Source organism: Anas platyrhynchos, chromosome 20 (assembly GCF_047663525.1).
Source record: "Anas platyrhynchos isolate ZD024472 breed Pekin duck chromosome 20, IASCAAS_PekinDuck_T2T, whole genome shotgun sequence".
NCBI classification, from domain to species: Eukaryota; Metazoa; Chordata; class Aves; order Anseriformes; family Anatidae; genus Anas; species Anas platyrhynchos.
In genome coordinates this window covers 6647817-6669598 of record NC_092606.1, presented here as the reverse complement: position 1 = coordinate 6669598, position 21782 = coordinate 6647817, and the positions used below count along the sequence as shown (strand labels likewise).

At 63.1% G+C, this 21782-nt stretch overlaps 3 protein-coding genes and 1 long non-coding RNA gene across 10 annotated transcripts in view; 2 read left to right on the top strand and 2 right to left on the bottom strand.

The window, feature by feature from the left end:
* Window positions 1–66: 66 nt before the first annotated feature.
* GAS2L2 (growth arrest specific 2 like 2) lies at window positions 67–6418 on the top strand. Its single transcript, XM_072025966.1, has 7 exons — window positions 67–1022; window positions 1106–1482; window positions 2130–2368; window positions 2533–2640; window positions 3084–3180; window positions 3531–3786; window positions 3910–6418. Exons 2-7 carry the CDS (start codon window positions 1125–1127, stop codon window positions 5090–5092), a joined length of 2241 nt encoding a protein of 746 aa, XP_071882067.1. The 5' UTR covers window positions 67–1022; window positions 1106–1124; the 3' UTR covers window positions 5093–6418.
* Window positions 6419–6436: 18 nt separating this feature from the next.
* Window positions 6437–13640, bottom strand: RASL10B (RAS like family 10 member B). 3 transcript variants are annotated; one of them, XM_038165620.2, is made up of 4 exons: window positions 13148–13640; window positions 10665–11000; window positions 8520–8564; window positions 6437–8237 (listed from the first exon to the last, which is right to left on the bottom strand). In XM_038165620.2, the coding sequence occupies exons 2-4, from the start codon at window positions 10878–10880 to the stop codon at window positions 7896–7898; spliced, it is 603 nt and encodes a 200-aa protein (XP_038021548.2). In that variant the 5' UTR covers window positions 10881–11000; window positions 13148–13640; the 3' UTR covers window positions 6437–7895. The 3 variants fall into 3 exon arrangements, with proteins under 3 accessions (XP_038021548.2, XP_038021546.1, XP_038021547.1); XM_038165618.2 differs by having other exon boundaries at window positions 8520–8644; window positions 13148–13635; XM_038165619.2 differs by lacking the exon at window positions 13148–13640 and adding an exon at window positions 11213–11495 and having other exon boundaries at window positions 8520–8644.
* Window positions 13641–17811: 4171 nt separating this feature from the next.
* Window positions 17812–21782, bottom strand: part of AP2B1 (adaptor related protein complex 2 subunit beta 1) — a 79479-nt gene continuing 75508 nt past the window's right edge. For all 5 annotated transcript variants that reach the window (XM_072025964.1, XM_005010640.6, XM_038165616.2 and 2 more), the window contains 2 exons: window positions 19342–19496; window positions 17812–18320 (listed from right to left, as the gene is read on the bottom strand). In XM_072025964.1, the coding sequence (XP_071882065.1) occupies window positions 18246–18320; window positions 19342–19496 (230 nt within the window). In that variant the 3' untranslated portion in view covers window positions 17812–18245. The remainder of the gene's footprint in view (window positions 18321–19341; window positions 19497–21782) is intronic.
* Window positions 18303–19489, top strand: LOC139999120 (uncharacterized). Its single transcript, XR_011804212.1, has 2 exons — window positions 18303–18433; window positions 18514–19489. It is a non-coding gene; the product is annotated as an uncharacterized lncRNA (long non-coding RNA).

Sequence of the window (21782 nt, the reverse complement as noted above, 5' to 3'; positions counted from 1 at the left end):
GGAGCACAGGGCAAAGAAACCCCAAAGGCTTTTTTTTCATTTTGCTTTTTCAGGAAGAAGCCTGGGGGAGAGGATTGAGTTTTTTTTTTTTTTTTTGCAGGCTGAGCCCTGACACAGTGCAAAACTTGGGGCTCGGGGCTGCACCTCGCTGCCAAAGCCCGGAGCAGGCGGTGGCCGTGGTGGCTCTGCTGCTACCCGCTGCGTTTCCAGGTCACACAGAAACCCCCATGGGAAGGTTTGGGAGCACAGCCACTGGCAGGACCAGCTCTTCCCGTGGGATTTCTGCCCCAGCCCTACAACTTTGCAAAACCCTGGGGTTTTGCCAAGGTGTGCATGGGGAGGGTGCGGAGGGGCTGGTCCGAGCATCGTCCCTGTGCTGTGCCCGGAGGTCCTCACGCTGCACCCATGCTGAGATTGGCCTCGTACCTGTCTGTACCTGTGCTCCCTGCCTGTGCAGGCTCCTTGCCATGGGGAGGGTGGGCGTGCAAGGGGGGGTCTCAGTGACCCCCATCTGGGCCTGTAAAATGGGTACAAAGCTGTGGCTGGGTGGCACCGAGCCCTGAAGATAGGGCTCACAGGGCCCCCAGGTCACTTCACCTGCAGTGCAAGCAGGTGTAAGGGTGGTGGGGAGGGGGCAATCCCCCCTCTTTTGGGGCTGTGAATGGCTTGGGGTGCTGAGGAGCTGCCCTCTAGCCCTCTACTGCCCCAAACTGGGGGCATTTAGTGGGCAAATCCACCTCCGGGGCACAGAGAGGGAGCGGGGCTCCTGGAGGAGCAGCAGGCGCTGGAGGGTTAACGGGGAGTGTTTGCAGCCAGTCCCTTGTCACCAAGGAGAAGGGAGCAGCACTTGGGAAGGAAACAAAACACCCACTGCCCAGGAGGGACATTTCCCTTCCCGGGGCTGCCTCGCACAGCCCTGAGACCCCAGAAGGGCTCCGGCACCCCACAGGCAGCCAGCCCTCGAGGGGACGAGCGGTGTCCCCCTCCTGGTGGCCCTGGTGGCAGAGAGCGAGCAGCACGGGGTGAGTGGGGAGGTGGGCTGGGGACACGGTGGGGCAGCTCCCTGTGTCCCCATCGCCCTTCTTCTCCCTCTGCCTCCTCCCAGCCCGGGATTTTATGGCACGATGTGGGGGGCGCCGGGTGCCGCGGAGAGGAGCATCCGTCCCTACCGCTCCAGCCAGCAGTACCTGTGCGCCATGAAGGAGGACCTGGCCGAGTGGCTGAAGGAGCTCTACGACCTGGACATCGAGGCGGGCACCTTCCTGGAGGTGCTGGAGACGGGGGCCGTGCTCTGCTCCCACGCCAACCACGTTGCCCAAGCTGCCGGGGAGTTTGCCCGTGCCTGCCCCGCCGCAGCTCGCCGCCTCCGCCTGCCCGCGGCCGGTGTCGCCTGCAACCTGGCGGCACAGCCGGGCACCTTCCAGGCCAGGGACAACGTCTCCAACTTCATCCAGTGGTGCAGGAAGGAGATGGGGATTAAAGGTAAGGCCTCGGGATCCAGCAGCCCCGGGATGTGGTGTGCAGTTCCCCTCCAGCTGCTCCTGGCATCGCCCTCGGTGTTTTCCCGTGTGTGCCCAAGGCCGGTGCCACCCCAGTGCCCGAGCTGGGATTTCTGCACCAAGCTGGGCTCGCACAAACTCCTCCTGGCTTGGCGGTGGCTTTGTGGGGTGCTGGCACGTGGTGGGTGTGTTTGCTCGGGTGGAAAAATGGGGATGGGAATGGGAAGGGCACAAGGGCGCACGGCCCTGCCACGCACGGCACCATCTCGGCCATAAGGACCGGGAGCACCCTGGGGGCTGTCACCGTGTCCCCACCAGCAGCGGTGCCTGGGAAGTGCCATGGGCATGGAGTGAAATGTCCTCAGCACACCCAGCTGTGTGTGTGTGGCTCTGGGATGCCACAAAACAGCCTCAGCATCTCCGCGTGGAGATGCCCAAGGGAACATCCCCCCCATGAATTTATCCCAACCCTTTCTGCACCCAGCCACGCTCCCAGCATCCGTGGGATGGCACAGCGAGGTGGGCAGAGCCGCTCCTCAGGGAAACAACACCCCCGCGGGTGGGTTTTCTCTATGCCTGTGCCCCCCCCCACAACCCCTTTGTCCCCGTCCCCTGGTGCACCTGCCCCAGACGTCCTGATGTTCGAGACGGAGGACCTGGTGCTGCGGAAGAACGAGAAGAACTTCGTGCTCTGCCTGCTGGAGCTGGCGCGCCGCGCCGCCCGCTTCGGCATGCGCGCCCCCACCCTGGTGCAGATGGAGGAGGAGATCGAGGAGGAGCTGCGGCAGGAGCTGCACCTGCCCCCCAAGGACACCCCCCTGCCACGGCCCCCCAGGGAACCCCGGGACCTCCGAAACCTCGACCAGATGGTAGGGTGGGGGGGGGATGGAGGGGATGGTGGTGGTTGGGATGGAGATGGTGGGGATGATGGGGATGGGGATGATGGGATGATGGAGATGATTGGGATGGGGATAATGGGGATGGGAATTATGGGGATGATGGGGATGATGAGAGCCATCCCCGCTGCCCGCAGGTCCAGCACCTGGTGAGCCGCTGCACCTGCCCCGTGCAGTTCCCCATGATTAAGATATCGGACGGGAAATACCGCGTGGGCGACTCCGACACCCTCATCTTTGTCCGGGTGAGCCCGTTTTGGGGGGCTTTCAGGGTGTGGGCACCAGCAGTCCTGCCTCAGCTCCCAGTTTAGCTCCCTAAATCCATCCCCCGACAGGGCCAACATAGGGTTTTTGATAATTATCCACAAAATAGGGCAGCTGGGGCCCGCGGTGTGGGTTTGCATGGATGTAACCATCTGTGGGTGTGGGACAAAACCTCCTGTTTGGGGCTAAGCTGGCCCTACAGGTGATGGGAACCCTGTTTGGGGCTGATGCTCAGCCCCTGCCTGGGTGTGGAGGGCTTCCCAAAGGGCTCAGGTGGAGCAGGGAGCTTCCCAAAAGCCTCCCACCCCGGCCAGACCCTCCCTGGGGTGACAAAACACGCAGTGGGACATCAAAGGGAGATGAAACCCCCCCCAAATCGATGGTGCTGGGTGAAGCGGGGCTGATGGTGCTGCTCCTCGTGCAGATCCTGCGGGAACACGTCATGGTGCGGGTCGGGGGCGGCTGGGACACGCTGCAGCACTACCTGGACAAGCACGACCCGTGCCGCTGCACCTCGCTCTGTGAGTGCCCGTGCCCCTGGGAGGGGAGAAAGGGGGGGGGCTCATCGCTGCTTATGGGGGTTTCCAGGAGCAGGAGGCCCCCCAACCCCAATGTTTCGCTGGGAAATCGTTGCTTTGGGGTATGGCTCTTGCTGGGTGGCCGCTAGAGGTCACGGCAGACTTTGGGAAGGAAAGAGACCTTGGCGAGGCCCAAATCCCTTCTGCAAGGTGCTGGGGGCTGCGGGGAGCATCCCTGGCTGACAGCACTGGGGTGGGGTGGGGGGGGGTCCTGGAAACCCCTCCCCAGGGTTGGGGTCTGTGAAGGTGATGGGGAGGGGGTGGCGGTGGCTGAGCCCCGTCTTCCCCCGCAGCTCACAAGCAGCACACCCGGAGCAGGCCCCCCCAGCAGGTGCAGCACGAGGTCCAGCTCTGCAAAGCCCCCCCGGCCCCCGGCCGCAGGCAGCCCTCGCTGCTGGTCAGCCGCTCGCAGAGCCCGCTGCCCCCCGTGGCATGGGGACCCCGCGCCCCCCAGGCCCCCCGCTCCGGCCCTCTGCGCCCCGCCACCCCCTCGCCGGGTGCCAGCCCTCACCGGGAGCCAGCGCAGCCCCGGAGGGTCCCTTCGGGCAGGTGAGGTGCAGAGCGGCTTCGTACCCCAAAACCACCACTTTTTGGGGTGCTTTTTGTCCCATCCCTGGATGCAGGGGGACGCGGTGGCTCTGTGCACCCCCCTCTGTCTCTCTCTCCTTGTAGGACACGGGAGCCACCGCCGAGGTCCCCCGCTCGACCCAGCACCCCCGGCTGTGGGGCCACGCAGCGGGCACCTACCCCGTCCCGGCGGGCCCCAGGCACACGGGGCAGTGCGGGGGTCCCCGAGGTGCCACCTGGGAGTATCCTGGGGACCCCCCGTTCTGCAGCAGCACAGGGCAGGGGCAGGGCCCCCAGTGCCCAGAGTCGGGCACCGCTGCCTCCAAAAACCACCCAGCAAGGGGGGAACTCGTCCGTGGGGGCTGCCAGGCTGCAGCAAGCAGGGGTCCCTGCTGCCGCCGTGCCCCGTGCCCACAGCCCCATCAAGGTCAGGTCTTCCTCCCCGCACCGCGATGCCCGGGGGGCATCACAGAGCAGGAAAAGCTCCCAGGAAGGGAACCGGGCAGCCTGTGGACGTGGCCATCCAGCACCACCCCAAAACTCTTTGAGCCAAGCTCCAAAAGGGGACAGAAGTGTTAAACCCCCCAGCAAAGCCAGCCCGGCTGGCTGCCGGCCCCTGACCCCTCTGTCCCCTATTGCAAACGGGTGCAAGGGCTGTGCTGCTGGGGAGGGGCCCCAGCGGTGCCACCCAGCCACGAGCCCACCAGCCAAGGATGCTGAGAGCCCCGGGGTGCCAGCAGATGAACCGGGGGGAACCTGTGGCCATGGCAGGGGGGGCTCGGGGCTCCAGGGGTGCTGGGCACACTCACAGCCCCCAGGCTACGACAGGGTGCTGGAGGAGCTCTCCCAAAACCGGCAGCCCCTGCGCCCTGTGGAGATGGAGAGCTGGGTGGCCCCAAAACCCCCCATGGCCACCCCGCAGTGTGCCACCCTCCCAGCTGGGGGGACCACGGAGGAGCTGGCAGCGGGGGCCCAGACCCCGCAGGGCACGAGGGCAGCCACCCTGCCGAAACCCCGGCGCTGCCTGAAGAAACCCGAGCGCGTGCCCTCCATCTACAAGCTGAAGCTGCGGCCCAAAGTGCGTCCCCGGCGGGACCACCGGCCCGGGAAGGGCCCCTCACGCATCCCCACCCCGCTGGGGCAGCGCCTGCCCCGTGCCCGGGGCCAGCATCGCCCCCCAGCCCCGGCGCGACGCCCGCAGCCCGGGGGCGCGCACCCCACAACCAAGCCCTCTCCAGCCGACAGCGGCGCCTGGCTCACCGAGGACGATGAGGAGGCGTGGGTCTGACCCCATACCCCTTGGGTTTTGGGGGACCGCTTGCTTGTGAGAGCCACGGTGCCCAAATTGGGGGCTGAGCCCCAGGAGGTCAGCGCAGGCAGCGCGAGGCGTTTGCTTCTGGGGACACCACTGCGTGCCTCGGTCTTCCCCATCTGCGCAATGGAACCAAGGACGCCTGAGCCTTCCAGCACGCAGAGCCCTACCGGCCTGCTGAGCTCAGGGCAGGGTGAGACGATTTTCCTGATGCTCTGCTGGCATTTCCCCACGGGCCCTGGTTTGGAGCAGCCCCCCCTGCATTAAGGCTGCTCCGGCAAGGACGCGTCCGCAGGGGTGGCACGGGGCGGCGGCAGCGGTCGGTGCTTGTGCAATAAGAGCTGTACCAAAGCCTCTTCTCTCCCAGCAGCTTTTCTGTGTGGGCAGGGAGGGAGAAGTCCTCGGTGACCGGTTCCGTGGGCAGCGAGCCCTGCTGGTGGCAAGGATCCTGCCAGGGGGAACGCGGTGTCCCCAGGGGGCTTCCAGCGCCGCGGCGGGGCTGCGAGCGGTCCGGCGCCACGAGCAAGGAGCAGCGAGGCGGGTACAGAACAAGGGGGACAGACCTGATTTTAATTCGGGTTCAAGTAAAGGGGTGCAGGGCATTTCAGGAGGTGGAGACGCCTTGGGAATCTCCAACGAGAAGTCCAGGGGGAAAGGGGAGCCAGGTCCTGGAAACCGTGATGCACCTCCAGGAGGAGGAGAGGGCGAGCATCCTCATCGGGGCTGCACCGAGCCCACCTCGGGCTGTGTGACACCTCCTGGCTCAGCACACACACACGGGGCAGAAAACGATATATTTTTTTCCACCTTTCTGCCCCTGGAGACAGCTGGGGACATCCTCAGCCTCCCCCCAGCTCGGCAGCAGGTTATCTCTGCGTGGACGTAGAGCCGAGCGAGGAAACACAGAGCGGGACGAGGAGGTGGTGGCAGAGCGGTAACACTTTGGGATGAGGGCATATTTATGGGCAGGGGGGCAAGGCGGTTTGATCCCAAGTGCTGCAGGGGTCAGGGGATGCACTGATCCTCTGCCATCCCAGCCCCCAGCCCCGCTGTGCCAGGGGTCCCGGCCCCAATCCCGCTCTCCTGGCAGTGGTCCGGGAGCTGGGCACTGCTGCCGGAGCAGGGAGGGTTGTTAATACTAATATAACTTCTGGCTATAAAGTACAATAGAATATAACAATTATATTTATAACCATTTTTTTTTTCCAAAATACTAAATAGATGCTATAAAAACCTGTAACTAGTTGTGCTATAAACTGCAGGCTACAGGGTTATAACAAACAATGTATTGGCTTAGTCGCTGACATGTGCACGTCGGAGCACGGTATAAATGCTTTATTAGTAGCATTTACCAAGGAGTTTCCTTCTCAAACAATTTGGAGGGGTAAAGCTAGCGAGAGACCGGTAACGTGGGCTGATCAATCCTGGTGAGATGGGGCTGGGCCGGCGGCGCGGCACGGTGGGCTTGCCGTGAAGGTGAGGGATGGAGAGGATGGGAGCTGCTCTCCCCCAGCCCTGCGCCCTGTGCGCACTCCCCTCGACTTTTCTGTGCGTTTTTTTTTTTTCCTTATTTTGTTTGGGGTAAGAGGATGGGGTTTTGGTTCCTAAAGCAGGTGATGGGGGCAGCAGGGATGGAGCAGGAATTGATGGTAGGGATGGAGCAGGGACTGACGGCAAGGCTGGAGCAGGGATGCGGGGACCGACCGATGGCCGGGCTGCGAGGCCAGGCTGGATGCAGTGGGCTAGAGCTCAGTGGGAAGGACTCTTAACAGCGAGAGTTACCAGGACAGCAGCAGTTCTGGGAAATGGAGCCTGTCGGTGGGAAGAGGCAGCGGGCTTTTGGTGTTGGCTGTTTCACAGTGTCCCTGTGTCACACGGGGACAAAGCCCAGACCTGCACCCCTCGCACCCGGCCCCATTTACGAGCTCGGGCTGCGCTTTGCCTCCCGGGCTCCAGGACAAGCTGCAGATGAGCTGGCAGTCCGGAGCGGAAACCAGCCAAAAGATTAATTTAAAAAGAAGAAAGAAAGAAAGAAAAAAGAAGGAGGGGCTCATTTTCCCATTAGGAATGTGCACAGAATTAAGAAATAAAAGTGGCAATGCAACCCCAGCTCCCTATTGCTTCGGAGGCTGCCTTTGTGTGGGCACCGTCCCCGTCTCGGATGGATGGATGGGCGCGAGCTTCCCCTGGGAAAAGCCCCGCAGGGGTTGGATCCACCTGGAAGCACCACCTGCCTAGCCAGGAACCCCTGCCTTTTGGGTCAGGATGCTGGGTTTTGGGTCGGGGGTGCTGAGCTGTGCCCAGCGTTTTGTTTTGGCCCTAAAAACCTGGGGGCTGGCGAAGCCTCTGCGGGGCTGGTGCATACAGGGAGGACGAGGCTTGAGGAAAGGGAGCTGGTGGGGGTGGGAATAGCACTTTTTGGGGCAGGGGAACCAAACCAGGCTGCCCGGCTCAGGCACAGAGCAGCAAGAGCCCACGGAGGTGACCAGCTCGGGCCGTGGTGGCGCAGGGAGGCAGCGCTCAGCCCTGAGGTGGGAATTTGAGGTCGGTGGCACCGTGGGGCTCTCCCCGAGCGGCTCCTTCGTGCGGAGAAGCGAGGATCCAGCTGAGGTCCTCCCTCACCCCTCACCTCCGGGCCCCACCTGGCCCAGCCTGACCCGACCCCCCAGCGGCCACCGCATCGCCCTGCCTGGCCCCGTGCCGTGCACGCCGTGTCCCCAAGTGTCACCGCAGGGGAAGCAACGCCCGGGGTGCCTCCAGCACGGCTCCCAACAGAGCATCACCCCGGCAGGGCTGGGGGTCCTGCGGGGACACGGCCCCGGGGAGGGGTCCGTGGGGGTCCGGGGGGGCTCACATGATGGTGCATCGGTTCCTGCGCAGGGCACCCTGGAAGCGGATGGTGGTGTGGACGTGCTTGCAGCGGGCGCAGCCCACGCTCTTCAGGAGCTCGCTGAAGAGCAGCAGGATGTGCCAGTTGTACTTGGCCGAGCACTCGATGTAGCCGCACTTCCACGTCTTCTTCACCAGGTTGGAGACGTTCCAGCGCGGGATCACCCGGCCCCGCTGCAGGTCCCGCTTGTTGCCCACGATGATGATGGGCGTCTCCGACGTGCCAATGACCCTGGGGCGGTGAGGGAGGTGAGGGAGGGCAGAGACACGGAGCCACAACCCAGCCCCAACCCTACCCGGCACCTGGGCACGCCGTGAGAGAGCTGTGCCACCTCCCGTCCTGTCCCCTTGTCCCTCTCCGTGGCCACCAAGGGGGCCCCGTGTCACCCCAAGGTGTTTTCCCCAGGAATATCTGCCCTGGGATGGAAGGGGCTCAGCAGGGGGTTATAGGATCCCATCCCCACCACGATACCCCCCCACTCTTGGCATGCCCCCGCCGGCGAACGGCCCCTACCTCGTCTCCAGGATCTGCTGGCGGATGGTTTTGATGTACTCGAAGCTGTCAAAGCAACAGATGTCATAGACCAGGATGTAGGCATGGACGCTCCGGAGCCCCCTGCAACACACGTCCGCCCACTCCTGCAAGGTGCAGAGAGGGATCAATCCTGGCGTGCCCCGGGGGTCGCCCCACACCGCCTGGGGGCCGGACGCGTTTGTAGGGGGAAAGATGTTTGTAGGATCCGGCCCCTGGGCACGTCGCAGGTGTGTGGGGTCCTGGATGGGAGCGTTAAAGGATTTAAGCCTTTCTCTGCACCTCCACCCAGGGGCAGCCTTAATGGGGCTGGGGGAAGGGGGCTGAAAGCCTGGGTGTAAAGCTCCCCCCCTCCAGAGCTGCTCGTTGGGCTGTTTCGGGGTGATGGAGCCCAGGTTTGGGGCAGGGGAGGCTGCGGGGTCCCAGGCCAGCAGCTCTGCAGCACCGCAGGTGGCAGCAGGAAGGTGACAGCAAAGGGGACCTGGGGACAGGCAGGGAGCAGCGGCCGCTCGGGAGCGGGGTTTGCTGAGGACAAGTGGCACCAGTGACCAGCCCCAAATCACAGTGTCCCCAGTGCAGCCCATCCCCGCTTCCCAGTGGATCCAACGCGGTGGATCCCAGTGGATCCCCAGCACGTCCCCGCTGTGGGATGGAGCCATCCCCCCCCGAGGTGTCCAGGGGGTTATGTTCTGGGGGGTGCCTCTGGGCTGTGGTGAGGGTGCCGTGAGCCGGGGTTACCGCGCGTGCGGGCGGCTCCGCGAGGATCCCTCCCGAGGTTGGGCCGGGAAGGAGAGGAGCGCACGGAGCAGGACAGGCACCGAGGCTCCCCAGGCAAAGCCCGAGCACATGGTGAATCGTCCCTCCTGGGTTTATGATCTCCGGGAACGAGGCTAAATGAAACCGAGGACCCGAGGAAATCGCGGAGAGATCCACGTGTGGATTCCTGGGGATGCTCGAGGCCAGAGTGGGACATCGGGGAGCTGGGGCCGTGCTCCTCTCCCAATCCATCTCCGCGGGGAAGCTGCTCCTGGGCAAGGAGCGGAGCCCAGCGATGCCTCCAGCAGCCCCGGCCGCTGTCTGCCCCCGCCGTGGTGCCCCCTTCCCCTCCGGGAGCCCCTCGGAGCAGCCCCTGCCCTGGAAGCCTCCATCTGTTCCCACCGCCCGCCTCCCCTTGCGCACAGCGAGGCACGGAGTTAATTGAGTATGTGAGCGTCGTCTGCCATGCCAATAAATTACCCTTTGCTATTTCGGGCCGTGTCTCTCGCTGACCTTTCGTTCCCTGCACACGCCGTTTAATTTTTAACCCCCCCCCCCCAGCGCTCCCTTCACCTCCTGCCCCGCAGCTTCGGGCAAGCGCGGAGCCCCGCAGAGCCCCCCTGACCCCGTCCCCACAGGGAGCAGGAGCGGTGTAATTACACTGATTAAAAATACAGGACAGCCCGTCCCTGCCAGCGGCACGGGGTTAAAATCCCCTTTTTCCCCACCGGACCCCGCAGGCGGTGGTGGTGGCAGCTGCGGGGCTGGGGAGCAGCCGGCGGGGTCGGCGCTGCTGGGATCGATCCAGGCACCGCTGCGGGGTGAGGGGTGTAAGGAACCCCTCACTGGGGTAAACACGAGCCCATAGAGAGGAAAACGGCCTTTCCCATAGGGAAAAGAGGAGCAGGCTTAGAGGAACCCCAGAGAAACACAGCAAAACCCCAAACCCACAACAGGGGTGGCCTTCAGGCAATGGGTGCACCGTGCTTTGGCTCTCCGGGACGCCTGAGATTTTCACCCAAGGGTTTTGGCCGCGCTCCCCGAGCCCTTTGCTGGCCCAGGACAGTGATGGGAACGGATCCCAGCGCCCTGCCCCAGCACCCAGGTGGACGAGGAGACCCAGCGGAGCCACGGGCACCCCATCGGGTGGGAAACGGGGTGGGAAAGCGCCCCTCCAGGGCTGGAAATCATTTTAGGCGATTAAGCTGCAATAAAAAAATAAATTAAAAAAAATAAAAATAAATTAAAAAAAACAACAAAACCAACCACCTCATCCCATCCTGCCGCTCTGAAGCCGCCGTCCTCGGCGTTTAGGTAAGCCAAACCCCGAGCAGGGGCTCGCTCGCTCGGCTCTCCCCCCGGCGCCCCTACCTGCAGCGTGTTGACGGGGAAGGCGCTGATGGGGGGGAAGTCCATGATCTGCAGGTCGTGGACGTGGCCGTTCATCACGACGGCGGGCAGGTAGACGCGGCGGGCCGTGGTGGGCACGCAGACCTCGCTGAACTCGTTGTAGAGGAACTGCCGGACTATGGCGCTCTTGCCCACGCCCTGGGCTCCCAGCACGGCGATCTTGAAGGTCGCCACCATGCCGCCGCCGCGCGCCGGCCGCTGCCCCGGTGCTGCCCCCGCGGCTCCGAGGCTGCATATTCCCGCGCAGGGGGCCTCAGCCCCATTCAGGATGCGTGTCCCCGCCGGGACAGCCCCTCACTGCAAGGCCAAGGGGGAAGAGGTCAGGCGCTGGGGATGCCCCGCAGACCCCGCTGGTGCTGTGGGTTGGGGTGTTTTGGAGGTGGATAAAGGGTTATGGGTGTCCCCCAGGAGCTGGGCTATGTCCCCAGTGTGGACACTGCAAGAGCCAAGGGTCCCCCATCCCAAAAAAGCCAGGATTTGGGCAAGCCTTGTCCCAGGAAGGGTCTCACCTGGGTTTCCTAAAAGGCAGCAGAACCCTGGGGACCACCCTGTGCCCATCGCCTCCCTCCCGCCGCACCCTGGGGATCTCCTGCTCCTATTTCACCACCGCTCCTCTTCTCCTTTGGGTTTCCTTTTGGTTCCTGCCCTTTCCAAAGCCCCACGGGAGGCACATTCAGCCCCTCTGGCACCAGAGCAAGGAAACCTCCTGGGGAGGGCCCAGCAGCTCATGGTCCCCCCGGGCCTGGCAGAGCAGGGGACGCGTCCCCTGGCACCCCCAGTGGCTCCGGTGCCGCCCCAAGCTGGGGAATCCATCTTCCCTCCGCTTGGACAGCCAGAACTGCCTCTTGCTGGGGAGGGGATCGCTCTGTGCCTGCGAGCGACAGCTTTAATGTTTAATTTCAGGCTTTGAGCGGTTTGGCAATTAACTTGATGGAGGCTAATTTCCGAGCCAGCTGACGGGGCGAGCCCGCAAGCCACGGGCACACGTGGCGAGGCAGGAGGGGGCCCTAGGGTAGGGCTGGGCGTGGAGGGGGCACGAGGGGCAATAACCCACACACACGGGTGCAGGAGCTGGGTCTGAGGGTCCCGAACGCCCCCTGGCAATGGGGGTTTGATGGAAGCAGCAGGGGCAATGGGATGGGTCCTGCTCTGGCCCCCATCCTTAGGAACCTGCTCGTGCTTTCTCCCGGGGCATGGATGCTTTTACCAATTCCTGCTGCTCTCGTCTGCTTTCCCTGAAAAACATCCCCAAAGCACAGGGCAGCGCTCCCCGAGCTGCCAGAAGGCAGCGGGCTCCAGCCACCCCGTTCCCATGGGGTTCTTCACCCCGGGGAGAGCCTGGCCATGGACATCCCCACTGCGGGTGCTGAGTGGCCGGGCTGGGCCAGCACCGGCACCGGGGCTGGGGGCCTTCAGCAGGGCCTGATCCAGCCCAGGGGCAGCAGGGAGGGTTTGGGCATGGGGCTGGGGCCATGGCACGGGGCTGGGACCACCCCGCAGGTGCCGAGTGCCTCTGGGGACCCGTGCGCCCCAGCCCCGTGCCCGGAGCGTTCCCAAGCCGCGTGCCTTGGGGTGGGGGGTGCGGGGGGCTCAGCCCCGCCAGGGCCTCACTGTGCCAGCAGAAAGCACTGTCATGGCCAGGCCACCCCTCTGCAGGGACAGCCCCGTCCCCACAGCCCCTTCCCCTTCCTAGAAGCGACCCCAGCTCCCCTCTGGGGCCGGGGGCACGCAGCCGGGCAGCCCCAGCCCCGCAGGACACCGCGGGGTGCCCGAGCTGCAGAGCCGAGCGCTGCCCTCACACCCTGCCGGGGGTCCCCAAAACCCTGTCCCCCTCCCGGCTGGCAGACGGGGACCCACGCACGGGGACAGCCACCCCACAGGCCCCAAGAAGCCGCTCTGCCCCCGAAACACCCGGAGCTGCCCGCTGGCAGTTTGGGGCCACCGGGGGAAACTGAGGCGCGCAGTGGGGACGCGGCGGTGGCCACGGGGGGACCACGGTGAGGCCGAGCCCGGCAGCACCCCACGGGCTGTGGGGCCGGGATGTGACCCCCGGCTGCGGGCACGGCCCCGGGGCACCGTGACCTTGGGCACCCCAATTTGCCCACCCCCACCCCGGGGGGGTAGGACCCAGCCGGCCCCGTCCCGCTCCCCACGGGGCCAGCATCACCTCCCCAAACCCGAGCCCTGCAGAGGGGAGCGGGGGGGGGTTTTGGGGTCGCCCCCCGGGGTGCCCATTAAAGGGCTGTAGCACCACAGGGATGCTTGGGGGGGGGGGGGGCGCAGACCCCCCCATACCCAACTAGGGAGGAGGGGGGGGGGGGGGAGCATCTTAGCTCCACCGCTCAACTTTACGGGGTCCCCCCACCCCGCTGCCCCCCTCCCAGCGGCAACTTTGCCCCCTCCCCATCACCCCCCCATTCCCCCCGTGCCCCCCCCCCCGGTACCTTGCAGCGGCGGCCCGGGCCGGCGGCGCCCCGGCGGGCGGCGGAGCCATGCGGAGAGCCCGGTGCGGGGACCGGGAGGCGGCGGGGGCTGGGGGGGGGGGACACGGGGAGGGCTGGGGGGGGATGAAGGGGAAGGGGGGAACCCGGGCACGGCCGGGATGGGGCTGCCGGGGGTCGGGGGGGGGCAAACGGGAGGCGGCCGGGGCTGGAGGCTGAGCCCCCCGGGGGGGGTTGAGGCTGGGGATGCCCGAGCAGGGGGGGGCTGGAGGAGGCCGGGGAGGGGGCGGGCAGTGCCCGGAGCGCTGCGGGCTCAGCCCGGGGAGGGAAGGAGGCTGTGGCCGGGCGGGGATGTGCGGGGACTGCCCGCGGAGGGAGGCAGGCGGGGATGGAGGCAGCGCCCGGGAGCTGCTGCGGGGAATGCCCGGCCCGCTGCGCTCCGCAGGGAGCCGCGAAGGGCACCGCTTCTCCTGCCGGGGCTCTGGGGAGGTGCCGCTGGCACAAGACCCTCCCATGGCCCCCGCAGCGCGGATCGGGCACCCCCTCGCTGCCCAGCACCCGTGGGGGGGGGGAGCCCGGTGCCCTCAGCTTTTTACCCCCCCTCCCCATGGCAGGACCCTCGCCCACCGCCCCGCTCGCTTTGGGGCTCGGTGCTCCTGGGCCCCTCCGTGGGGGCTTCTCCGAGCCCCCCTGTCCCGGGGGGGTGCTCCCACTTCGGTGTGGGGTGAGGCAGGATGGAGGAAGGAGCGTTTTGGGAACAGAAGCTGCGTTTTTGGGACACCCCACATTGAGCTTTTACCCCATGGCGATGAAAGGGGTGCCTGTGGGTCCAGGTGGGGGCCCAGTTTTCCCCCCTCCAAGGGCTCCCCCCAGCTTCTCTGCTCCTCCAAGTGCCCCCCAAGCCCTGCTCCTGCTCCCCAGGACTCCAGTGAACACCGAGACACCCCCGTGGGGCTTGGCAGAGCCCAAGCACCGGCCATGGCACAGCCGGGCCCCCCCAGCCTCACCGACACCTTTTGCTGGGAAAAAATCATCCAGAGGGGCTCATCTCCGGGGTGAGGAGGGTACCAGCATCAGCACACAGCCACAGCATCCCTCTTCCTTCCCAGGGGAAAATGGGACAGCAGGCACGGCCCCACAACTGGGGAGGGGGACACGGGGAGCCAGCAAAGCCTCGGTGCTGCTCTGCGCCACGGCTGGGCTGAGGTCGGTGCCAGGCACAGGCAGGCAGAGCCCTTCCCTGCACCTCAACCCCAGGCTTTCGGAGATGTGGGGCTTGTTTTCCTGCAAAGCTGCCTGGTGCTCACATCTAGGGAAATATTCGGGTGTCCCTGTGGGTTTTTTTCCAGCCCCAGGTGCTGCTCCTCTCCCCCGGCCCCCCAGCAGCCCTTCCTGGCACCGCCGGAGAGCTGCGCTCAGCCTGAGACGTTTCTGGGAAAGGGCAGGGATCGCGGCTGCACACCAAACCAACTCGCCTGCACAATCCAGGCTCCAGCCTGGGGGCTATTTTTAGCAGTTCCCTCTGAGATGCTCTTCACTTGCAGTTTTATTTGTGAAATTTAATATACGGTGGCGGGGGGAAGGGAGCGGGGACGGATCCTGGCGCGTCCCCGCCGGCGCGGAGGCTTCACCCAGCCCCAGCCACGGGAGATGGATGTGAACCTAAAATCGGCCACCAAATTGCTCCCACGTCCTGGCACGCAGGGGACAAGTGAGGCTGAGGGCTCAGGGGCTGTCACAGCTTCTCCACGTTCTGCCCCATGGGCTTGGGGACCTGCTGTCACCCCTTACACACACACGGAGCGGGATGCGCGAGGCTGTTGGGAGCCGCAGTGGTTTTGGGGAGCCTGCCCGGTGATTTTGGCTGGCCCCATCTCAGCCAGAGCAACCCGGAGCAGCTGGGGAGGTTCCTGCCCCATGGTGTGGTCCCCCTGCAGCAGCTCCAAGCCTGGGGACGGCCACCTGAGCTCTCGGCACTGGGGACTGACGGTGCCAAGGAAGCAAACCCAGTTTGCAGGGAACGGCACAGCCCAGGGTCGCCGTGTCCCCGTTTGCAGGGCACGAGCGTGCCGGTAAATCCAGAGCAGCAGCAAAGACCGAGTGCTCCCCGAGGAGCCCCTGGCAGAACTGTGGGGAGGGACAAACCCTTCCCCTCGCCCTGGGATGTGACAGGGACGGTGGCAGCCCCGGGGGCTCACGGCACTGTGGGTTCCCACTGAACGCTGCCCCCATCCCTTTGGGGGCACGGTGGGCTGCTGCTCTCCCTGCCCTCCCAGTCCTGAGTCACTTCACCTCCACGTGCTGCTAATCCAGAGCTGGGTAGGGGCGAAGGAAAGGGCTGTTCTGCAGGAGGGAACCCCTCATCCTGCTTCCCGTGCTGCTGCTTTCCCGGCCCCTTCGATGGCTTCGTTTGGGGCCGGCTGCCACCGCAGAGGTTTTGCAGCCCAACCCACCCTGCCTCAGACAGCACCGGCGACGGGCAAAACCCTCTGCAAGGCGCCAGCATGGGCCAAGAGCACTCTGAATGCATCAGCATCTCTTATTGTTTTATCATTTCCCCTTGGGAAAAGCGGGTCAGGGAACACAGAGCCCATCTGGGGACCAGAAAGGGCCGGATGAGCACATCCATCTCCCTCCTGCTCCTCCTCGGCTGCCTGTGCCGAGGAGCTGGTGCCCCCTGCACCGCACGCTGCCCTCTGAGATGGGAAGAGAGCAGCAGGCAGAGGCAGAGGAGCAGCACTGAGGACACTCGGTGCCTCCTTGTGCAAGCCCCAGAAATTATTTTGGGGAGCCTGCTGTGTGCAGGGAACGGGATGAGGGGCTCCCGGGGCGCACACGCAGCTGCCTCCCACCCCAGCGGGCAGCAGCTGGGGGCAGCAGACCCTGTCCCCAGCCCCACAGAGCCACACCACAGCCACGGCTTTGTGGAAATGAGTTTATTGACATGGACACCAGGTAAAGCCTGAGGAGCAACACAGCTACACGGCGAACAACCGAGCGGCATGGCGGGAGGGGAGGGCGAAACGTCACCGACCGAGCCCAGGCTCTGCCCTGCGGCACGGAGACACCCCCGTGCCCCAAAAGCTGGGAGGAAATTTGGCAGGAGGAAGGGGTGCTGAGCATCCCCTCCCCGCATCGAAGCTGCCCCGGCTGTTCAGCAGAGCGAGGCTGAGCGCAGTTCTGACCCTCTGCCATCCCCCTGCCCTGACACAGCCCTGCACCCGGTGCTGCCAGTGCTTCGTTAATTGCTCTAATAACAATTTCTGCGGTGTCCCTGCGGGCGTTGGAGCACTTCACCTCCCAGCACACGCAGGCAGGGCTCGAGGGCTGGATTGCTCCAGCTCTGCCCCACTTTTTGCCTCGGCGGAGCACAGGGCTCCCTATCCAGGGACACCACCTCTGCCGGGGTCCTGCAGCTCCCGTGCGCTGCTGGGGGCTCCTCTCTTTATAGGGGCTGAGGGCTGGATAAATGGGGCAGTTTGACCTCTTCCCAGCATTGGCTTCTTGGCTGTGGACAGTGCCAGAGTCCTAACAAACCACCTCCCACCATAAAGCATTTATTGACCTTGAATGTGGCAATTGGTGACACCGGGGGGGTTGCTGTGCAGAAGAGCTTTGCTGGGGGGGCGGTGGCGTCAAAGCATGCTGGGGAGGGCGAAGCTGTGCTGGGCAGGGGCTTGGTTTAAAAGCAGGACAAGCTATGGACGGAGCGAGGGCATGCAAAGGCTTTGCTTTCACTGCTGTTGCTGCAGCACTCAGCGGGTGAGCGGCAACGTGGTGAGGCCACGGCTGTGGATGGGAAAGGGAAGCGGTCCTGGCCCTAAGGACGGGTAGGAACAGAGGGGCCAGGGCAGGGGCTGAGCAGGAACCCGAGGGATCTGTCACCATGGGCCTGGGGGCACGGAGAACTGAGCTTCCAACGTCTGCTCAACTTGGCAAACGGGGTGCAAACACCACCAAGCCCAAAGCGTCCCCCCAGCGTGCCAACAGGTGGGTTTTGGGGGACAGCAGAGGAACGGGGAGAGCTGCTCAGCCCCCTGGGATGGGGTCAGCAGCAGCCAAGCACCCCAGGGTCCTGCCAAGCCCTTGTGCCTGGGGGGAAAGCAGCGCTGCCACGCTCAGGGTTACAGCAGCCTAGGGGAGGGCCCGGTGAAAGCGGCACAGCTCAAGGGACGGCCGAGAAGGCAGCTCGGCTGCAGCAGGCATAGAGCGAGCGAGAAGAGGAGCTGCAGAGGGTGAGGAGAGACCACACCTCACGCTCTGCACAGGGCCCTTTGCTCTAAAAGCAGGCTCCTTTCCCTTTTTTCAACCCTGCTGCCCCATTACGGGTGTAGGTCCGCAGCTCCTCCCCACCCAAGGAGAGCCTCGCTTCTTAAATCAGCAGATCACGAGCCAGGGAGATGGCTGGAGTGAAAACACACCACCAAGAGCAGAGCTGAGGCTGAGGAACAAGTGTAATAAAAACCCCCTGCTTTAGGGCCGCGTCCGTCTCCACGGACCAGGCGGATGGCTCTGTTCCTAGTTCCCCGAGGCCCTTCTCACCCTGCGAGAGCCTAACAGCCCTCGGGGGCTCCCAAAACTTCCTTGGAATCACTTTCCCTTTAACCCAATTACAATAAAAAAAAAACTCAAAAATGTATAAAAAATATAAAATAAAGTGCAGTGTATGTTTTTGACAATTTTGCCTTGTTTTAATGAGCCGACATGTGGTTTTTGCTTTTTTTTTTTTTCCTCCAGTGAGCAGTATTTTACAAAATCAGAACTACACCTAAAGCCATTTAGAAAACACTGAACATTGGCACAAAATGGAGAAGCCCACGAGAACGGACAAGGAGTGATGGGCAGGGGGTGTGGGAGTAGTCGAAGCAGTGGTTACAAACTCAATGGACGCTAAAAATACCAAAGGGGTTGTTCCCTATCATCGTTAGCACGTGGATACTAATTGCTACCTTGTTTAATCAGTGCCTTTGACTGAAATCCTACACATGAATACAGCTGCTTCCAGTTACGAGTGCTTTTTTCCCTGCACCGGCGGCAGAGGAGGACTGGGGGCCCCTTTCTCCCTCCTCCTCCTGCAGGGCGAGGCACGGGCTGGCCCCCGTCAGTTCTTCAGGATGGCATCGTAGGCCTGGTAGATGTACTGGGACACCTCGGGAGCTCGGCATTTCAGGGAGAGCTGCGGAGAGAGGAGGGGAGCAGAGGTTAGGGGTGGCACCGAGGAAGGCAGGAGCTTTCTGCCGAGCCCATGAAGGCAACTGACCTACACCATGGGGGGGACAGAAAATGGATGTGAGCGGTCACAGTCACCCCAAATATTTTTTCTGGGAACTGCTTTCTTCATCACTACCATCTAAATGCTTTTTTTTCAGAGCTTGCTGTGAGCAGGAGGAAGTGCATGGATTCAAACACCCACGTCGGGGTTCCCAAATTCCTTACCAAAAGCAGACAGCTCTGTGGGCACGAAGGAAGGGGCCGCCGTGCCCGGCTCTGTGACAAGGGACGTGCCCTCACGCTGTAAATCACAGCGCCATGCCTGAGGGTGTGTTTGCTTACAACACTGCATCTGTCAGGACTGAGCAGAAAACTTGGATGTCGCCCCTCTCGAAAGCGAGGACTGGGCCAAGATCACTGTGGTGGCATCAATCCTCGTCGTAAACATGTTGAAGCACTTGCCATCGCCTGCTTTCCCCCTCCAGCTCCCCAGAGCGGGGATTTCTCTTAAAATTCCTGGTGGGAATTCCACCAGGTGAGAAATGTTTTAATAAGGGGATGCAGATCCTCAGAAGAGGAGTAAAAAGAAAGGGAAGGGCTACACAGGGGTGCGCAATGCCGGCCAGACAGCACCTCCCCACCAGCCCCAGCTGATGCCAGCACGAGCCCAAAGCGCCTCCGACGCCCAGACAGCCAGGCTCTGCTGCAGGAGCCAGCAGGGCATAAATTTCTTCTTGTTTACTAGAGGGGGAAGGGTGTCCTGGCAAAGCTTTCTCGCTAATGTCTCTTGGCTTTATCTCTGGGTAACCTTGGCAAATAAAAGCTCGGTGCTGAGTGGGCATTATCCCAACCCGCTGGTAACAGAGCAATTCTGTTGTGTATCACTTTTTTTCCAGTCCAGTAGGAATTCCTAGCCCCTGGGTCAAATTAACAGCATCTGCCTGAGAACAAGCACACGAGGCACAGCCATGTCCCCGCGACCTCACCGTGTAGTTGGGGTTGCCCGGCTGAATGCGCAGCTCAGCCAAGATCCAGATGCCGTTGGTGAGCTTCAGAGACTGGTAGAGCATGTCCTGGCCCTCCACGTTCCTCTTGGCGATGGTGTACACGTTGTTGTTCTGCAGCTTGCTGGAGACGGTGTCTTCAGAGAGAAAAAGGAAGAAAAACACATCTGTTAATTCAGATTCATCATCGGTGGAGACAGCAGAGCCCAGAGGAGCGTTCCCAGGATGCAAGCACACAAGGAAACGCTGACTTCTGTCCCGGAGATGTCTCTGGGGACAGGAGCAGCTATGACAAAGAAAAAAGTCCTGTTTGCTTCTGTGGAGCCACCTCTTTCTTTTCAGGCTGTGATCCTTTGTTAAGTATTCGCTGATCTTGCAGGGCTTTCACTTATGTGATCCTGGGCAGGGACCAGGAGAACTCAGCACCTTGACAAGGCTGAGATTCAGCAGCTCAGAGGGTACAAGGGCTCTGCTGTACCTACAGCCCCCAGCAGCCCCAGGCAGGCTGCCCCAGAGGTAGCCAGAAGACGAGGGCAGAGAAGGAAGATCCCTGCTTGAGGTGCACCTGGGTGCCAGCTTCCTCCTGCTTCCCCCTCTCACTCACAGAGCAACATTTCTGGTCAATCCAACATCTTATAAAGTAATCAAAATCCTTCCCCTGTCCCCCATTACCCGCATTTTATATTATTATTTTTTTAAAGTAATCAAAGAGCAGAACCCCGCTGCCCATCTGCTCCAGCACAGGGCTGTGACAGAGTTTGTGTGACCTCGGCACTCACAGATGGGTGATTTCACCTGCAGAACTGCATGGACATGACCACGACACACCTGTTTCCAAGGGACATCACGGAGAAGCCAGAACAGAAGCAAATGCACAGAACACGAAGCCCCAGCCCAGCAGCCTCTGGCTCTTGGGACGGTGCAGGGCAGGGCGAGCCTCAGCCTTCGGGTGCCAGCAAGGGGGGAGGCTACAGGCTTGGGTGGGAGGCTCAGGGACGGGCACCCTCATGTCACTGCTCCAGTAAATTCCCATTGCTGAGAGCAGATACCCGTGCTGCTGTACGGAGGGATTAGAGGAGGGATAGCTGGGTCTGCTCACACACCATGGAAGGGTAAAAGCAGCAAAGGGCCCTATAAATCCATAGGGTGGTGCACAGACCTGCTCCTCCATGGGCAGCCCCAATACCCCATGGCCATGGGGTGGCTCCGCGGGCAGCCCGTGACCCCCTGTGCTCCCCGAGCTGCAGAGTGGCTGCGTGCGGGTCGGGTGCAGGCATCCAGCTACCCAGACACGCTCAGATTTAGGTTTCCTCTCTTCCCCAGTTACTATGGAAACTGGCAGATATAAGGAACTAATGAGATCCTTTGCTTAAAAACCCTCATTCCCTCTGTCTCCTCCTCCCACCTCTACTCCTCCTCCCCACAACAAACTCTGCCAGATCAGGGCAGCGGGCACCGTGGAGCCCTCTGCTCGCAGGGAGCCACAGCCCGGGCACGATGCGTGCTGGAGACATCTCATCCATCGGGGAGGAGGCCAAATCCCATCTCCTTGGGCCACCCCAGCCAGCCAGAGCTGCCATGGGGCTGTGGGAAAGCAGGGCGTGCTGCCCGAGTGCTGGCTCACAGAGCGCATCCTTCTTTGCGAGGGACAGCAGTATTCAAGGGGATTTGATGTTTGATGTCCAATTTCAAGGGGCTGTGGTTAAAGCTCACCGCTCGGAGCCCCTCTGGACACCTAGCTGGGAAGCGGAGGTGCTGGCAAGGGTTCAGCTCCCTTCCTCCAGCGATCTTCATCCCCGAGCAGAGGAGTCTCATCCCTGGGGAGCGTGGGCACGGGGTCGGAAGCAAGGCTGCAAGTGGGGAAGTGAAATTTGGGCAGCTGTGGGGCTGCTAGCCCACCATGAGGCGAGCAGCAGAGGGGGTGCAGGATGTGAGACAGGGCCACGGAGCAGCTGCTTTATGCCAAAGCCTTCCACTGCATGCCGGCACCCCGTGCCATTCCAGCCGCTGCTTCTGCTGGGGGCAGCTCCTCGTACAGGGGCTCTCCGGGCTCCAAACGGAGGTGATTTCTCCCCAACTCCTCCTCACAGCCCCCTGCGGGCTGCACCCTGCCTGTGGGGGTACAGGGAGGGAAACCAAGGCGGGTCGACTCCTAGGACAGCCTGCTTCTGCCTCCCTGCCTGACCTCAGTTATCCCCAGCAGAGCGCATGAAATCCCACCAAACACACCCCATTTCAGCCAGGTGCCTGGAGCAACGCTGTGCTGATGCTCGGGGTGCCCAGCACCTCCTGCCCCCTCCTCCCAGCACAGATTTGGGGATGGGTGCGAGCCAAGAGCTGTTCCTACCGCCTCTCGCCCCGGGAAGCTGCAGCAGCAGCAGCTCCCATCCCTCCTGTGCTAGCGAGTGTGGGGATTTGGGATT